The sequence below is a fragment of the Glycine max genome, chromosome 14 (genome assembly GCF_000004515.6).
Source record: "Glycine max cultivar Williams 82 chromosome 14, Glycine_max_v4.0, whole genome shotgun sequence".
In the NCBI taxonomy this organism is placed as follows: Eukaryota; Viridiplantae; Streptophyta; class Magnoliopsida; order Fabales; family Fabaceae; genus Glycine; species Glycine max.
This window is the reverse complement of record NC_038250.2, coordinates 14,666,648-14,671,086: the sequence shown is the minus strand read 5'-3', so window position 1 is coordinate 14,671,086 and position 4,439 is coordinate 14,666,648. Positions and strand designations below refer to the sequence as shown.

General features: G+C 37.4%; 1 protein-coding gene across 1 annotated transcript; it reads right to left on the bottom strand.

Moving 5' to 3' along the window:
- Positions 1 to 656: 656 nt before the first annotated feature.
- Positions 657 to 1,147, bottom strand: LOC102667067 (uncharacterized). Its single transcript, XM_006596636.1, has 2 exons — positions 992 to 1,147; positions 657 to 905 (listed from the first exon to the last, which is right to left on the bottom strand). Exons 1-2 carry the CDS (start codon positions 1,145 to 1,147, stop codon positions 657 to 659), a joined length of 405 nt encoding a protein of 134 aa, XP_006596699.1.
- Positions 1,148 to 4,439: the final 3,292 nt, after the last annotated feature.

The window sequence follows — 4,439 nt, the reverse complement described above, 5'->3', positions numbered from 1 at the left end:
GAAGTGAGTGTTGGACTTAGTTTCTTCTTCGGTGATGAACTTGGCTGCAATGAGTGTGTAAACTTGTCTGGAGGCGATCATTGCATAAGCCTGAGTCCCACGGTTAACAAAATAATTTTTTAACTTCTCATACGTGGCTTTGACCAAGGAAATGATTGGAAAATTTTGAATTTTTTTTAGCACAGAGTTCAATGACTCTGCTAAATTAGTGGTCATGTGTCCCCACTGTTTTCCCTTATACAATGCCAAGGTTCATTTCTCCCTTGGTATTTGATCAAGCTAGACAGTGTCGTGTGGGTTGTCTTCTTGTAACACTCAATAATGACGAAAAAAACTCTGGTTGAGTCATGGTATACCCTGTAGTTTGAAAAAAAATGTAAGTCTGAATGTTAGTTTAATGTTAAATAATAAAATATTGTTAATAAACAAAATATCTTACCCATACTCAAGACGCTTTTTATTTCGTCCTCATTTTTGAAATGTTTTTTGTAATTTTGACCAATGTGTCAAATACAGAACACATGTGACAAGTTGTCTGTTGTCCACTCACTGTTAGGTTGTTTGTATGCACTTTTGATTTACTCGTTCCTATCAGAGATTAAGCATATACCATGTTGTGGTGTCACGTGTGTTCTCAAGTTTTGTAAAGAAAAGTGTCAACCATCTACTGTCTCACCCTCGACAATGGCAAATGCCAATGGAAATATGTTGTTAGCCCCATCTTGTGCAACTGCAATTAATAGTGTCCCTTTGTATCTTCCATATAGCCATGTTCCATCGATTTGCACAATGGGTTTACAACATGCAAACACATCAATGTATGCCTTAAATGACCAAAAAAATCGATGGAATATGACCTTGTTTGGAATTGGTTCAACTTGTCCAGTGTAAGAATAGTTTGAATCCTAACAATTGTGCCAAGGACAAAAAGTTTCAAAGCTTGTAGGTATTTGGGAAGTATGTTGTATAACTCTTCCCAATTACCATATACCTTCTCAAGGGCCAATTGTTTTGCTAGCCATGCATTATGATATGTAATGGTGTATCCGAACTCTTGTCTAATGAATGCGATGAATGTAGAAATGGTTAGTTGCTCGTTTTGTTCAACCATCACAAGGATATTTCTGCCTATAAGTTTTGAATCCATCTTGTTGTGTGTAATGGTTGGCATGATGCACATGTGAGGCCCTTCTATCATTCTAATTTCCCAAACTTTTAGATTTTTTCTTTTAGACGCTCTAAGTTTCCATTGGCACCCCTCAATTTGGCAACATAAGACCCATGTATCCTTCGCACACCTCTTGTGTTTGAAAGTGACATGGTTCTTAATGTGCCACATTTTTGCTGTGTGTTTGAGGTCCTCCAATTGACGAAATCACTGACCAACATATAGCTCACCATCTTGCGAGTCAGATTGTTGTTGTTGGTCCAAAAAATGCCTATAGTCGGGGTTGTCAGCCACTTGGTTGTCACCAACATTAGCATTATTAGGATATGGACGATAGAAATTTTCAGTTGATGTTGGTTGGAAAAGAAATTATATGCCATTATCGTCATTGATGTTGTTGTTGTCCGCTAAAATTTCATCTTCGTTGTCACTGAAGTCACCAACTACTTCATCTGGCAACCCATTTTGAGCATGATAGTCATGTAAAATTTCGTTGCTTTGAGACTAAGCAACATGGATATCAGTAGTTGGGTTAGTATTTAGGTGGGAGGGCTCATTTAGTTGGGGAGTCATCTCACAATAGTTTGACGATCCATTAAGAAGTTGTGTGTATGAGCTAATGTGGGTATCAAATTCGGTGGGTTCAAAATGAGGGATGTAATAATCATTTGTGGGTATGTATGAGATTGGTGTGTAAGAAGATCGACCTTCATGGTAGGTTTGAGTATGGTAGTCAGTGTATGGCATTTCGTGAATTTGTGGTGATTGAATGGTTGTTTCGACATTGGTGGTAGAAGAAAGTTGTTGTTTGTATTGTATAAGCAATTGAAAGCCACTTAAGCATTGATGTCGGTTATAGACATCGAACATGCCATCAATATCCTCATCATCACTGATGGTAACAACCTGGTAATTGAACATGTCGGACCCAACAGAAACGAAGTATCGATAAATGACTGCGGTTATGGTTTGACCTTGGTTTAGGCCCATCTTACGCTGGATTTTTGTTTTCAAGGCATTGAAGGTCATGCCTTTCTTAATTGAAACAAGTACATTATTTCTGCCCTTAAACTCTACACCATCATCATAATCGGCTACATAGGCTACGACAGGGACGTTTTCATTTCTGCTTGCCATGGTGATAATATGGTGTGTTATATGTGAATAAGATTTGGAGATTAAGAGTGATTTGAAACTTTTGTTGTGAATTTTTTTCTATGTGTAGAAGAATACGTTTGGAGACTAATTTATAGTGTCGTGGTATGAGAATTTGTTATCGATAGATCCAACGGTCGTCATCGCACCAAAAATTCTAACGGTCAAGATTGCCTCTATAGTGACATGAGCAGTGTATCGATAGTTTTTGCGGTCAAAATTGCATCTACATTAATGTGAATAGTAATTGAATAGTATACTAACGCACACAGTGACGTGAACAATGTCTCTGCAGGATTCCTGATGTGCAGAGTGACATGAACAATAATTGAACAGTATACTAACACGCACAATGACATAAACTGTGTGTCTACAGGATTCCTGATGCACACAGTGATGTGAACAGTATTACTTACGCATATAGTGACATGTACATTGACGTTGCAGGATTCCTGACGTGAACAGTACCATGAATAGTACCATGAACAGTGACATAGTTTTTTCACACCTATAAAAACCATCTCAAACGGCTTATTCCATATAGCTTATTACACACATATGTTCTTTTTGAATATCAACAACTAAATTTTCAATCTTTTGATTATGCAAAGGGAGAATGGAGGCAACGACATTGTTATGGAAACAAGATTGTCACAAAGCTTCAAAGATACAAAACATGGTAAGTACTAATTAAATGATATTATAAACTTTTATTGTCATGACAATTATAAAAATGTAACTTTTGTTTTATAGGGACAACCACCAATAATCATTTCCTATTGTCATTCGATGCCCCCTCCTCATCCTTTAATTGAGTTATTGCTTACTCATATTGGGTTTGTTGATGTTGCAAAATTACATCACTTCAAAATTGATCAACATCTAGTGACTGCAATTGTTTAGCGATGGAGACCAGAGACTCACACTTTTCATCTTCCTGTTAGAGAATGCACAATTACATTGGAGGATGTAGCACCAAAGCTTGGCATAAGGGTGGATAGTAGGCTAGTCATTGGTGCAACGCACTATGAATAGGAGGGGTTTTAATGCCAGACAAGACGGGAAATTGGGTTCATTTGATGTACCTCACTATGTTGGCTAATCTTGAACAAGTCAGGCACTATAGTTGGGGCTCTGCTTGTCTAGCAACACTATACAGGGAAATGTGTAGGGTCACTGACCCTGATGCCAAAACCATGGGCAGTTGTGCATCATTGTTGCAATCTTAGGCATGGTATCACATGCCCTTCAATGCAGTAAGAGTTAATCGGACACCATCGTATCCGTTGGTTACGAGGTAATATAAATCTCAAATTCATTGTTATATGATTAGGATAGTATGTATTAAATTAATAATTTTTCATTTATTAGATGGAGTGACGGTGGATTAAGCTTTGTTGGTACACCACATGGAGATGTCATCGGTTATAGAATGAGATTAGACCACATGATAGCCGAAAAGATAATAAATAAACTATGGGTTACGTAAAAATCATGTTGAGTTTTATGTTTATAATAATTAACTAATTATTCCTTTTGTATTATTTCAGTTCTTGTGGAATCCATATCTCCACTTTTTGGATGCTTTGAAGTCGATAACTTTCATAGACTCCTCCATATGGACAGCTTGCATCCCTCTAATTTGTTTCTCGATAGTAGAATGACAATAAGTGGATAAAGTTAAACTTCAATTCAGCCTCCAACAAGGCATACCAGATCCCCAAAAAACCATGGACAAACTTCACAAAATTGACATGCGAGGTCGAACTGACACAAATTGTGTTGAAAAACATACAAAGTGGATAAGGTATTGGCAACAACATCAATCAATGGTTTTACAGGGACATCTGATTATAGGGTATGCAAAGCATTCTTAGGAATACATGGCGAGGTATCAAAGTAATATTTTTTTTTAAAATATGCAACCACCAAGTGGATCGTCAATGAATTTCGAAACTGGTCAATCCTCAAGGGCAACAATCATCGTGCAACCACAATGTAATCCTGCATACACACCAATTCCCCCCATGACAGATTATGTTCCACCCACATACACACCAATTCCCTTCATGACAAATTACATTTTTCCTAGTCCTTCGAACATGGACTACACTCC

Bases quoted from the DNA above. Each gene is read 5' to 3' on its own strand.
- LOC102667067 (XM_006596636.1), bottom strand. From the start codon at position 1,147: ATGGATTCAAAACTTATAGGCAGAAATATCCTTGTGATGGTTGAACAA. The intron at 906-991 runs GTATATGGTAAT...CACAATTGTTAG, and splicing joins AACAATTGGCCCTTGAGAAG to GATTCAAACTATTCTTACAC.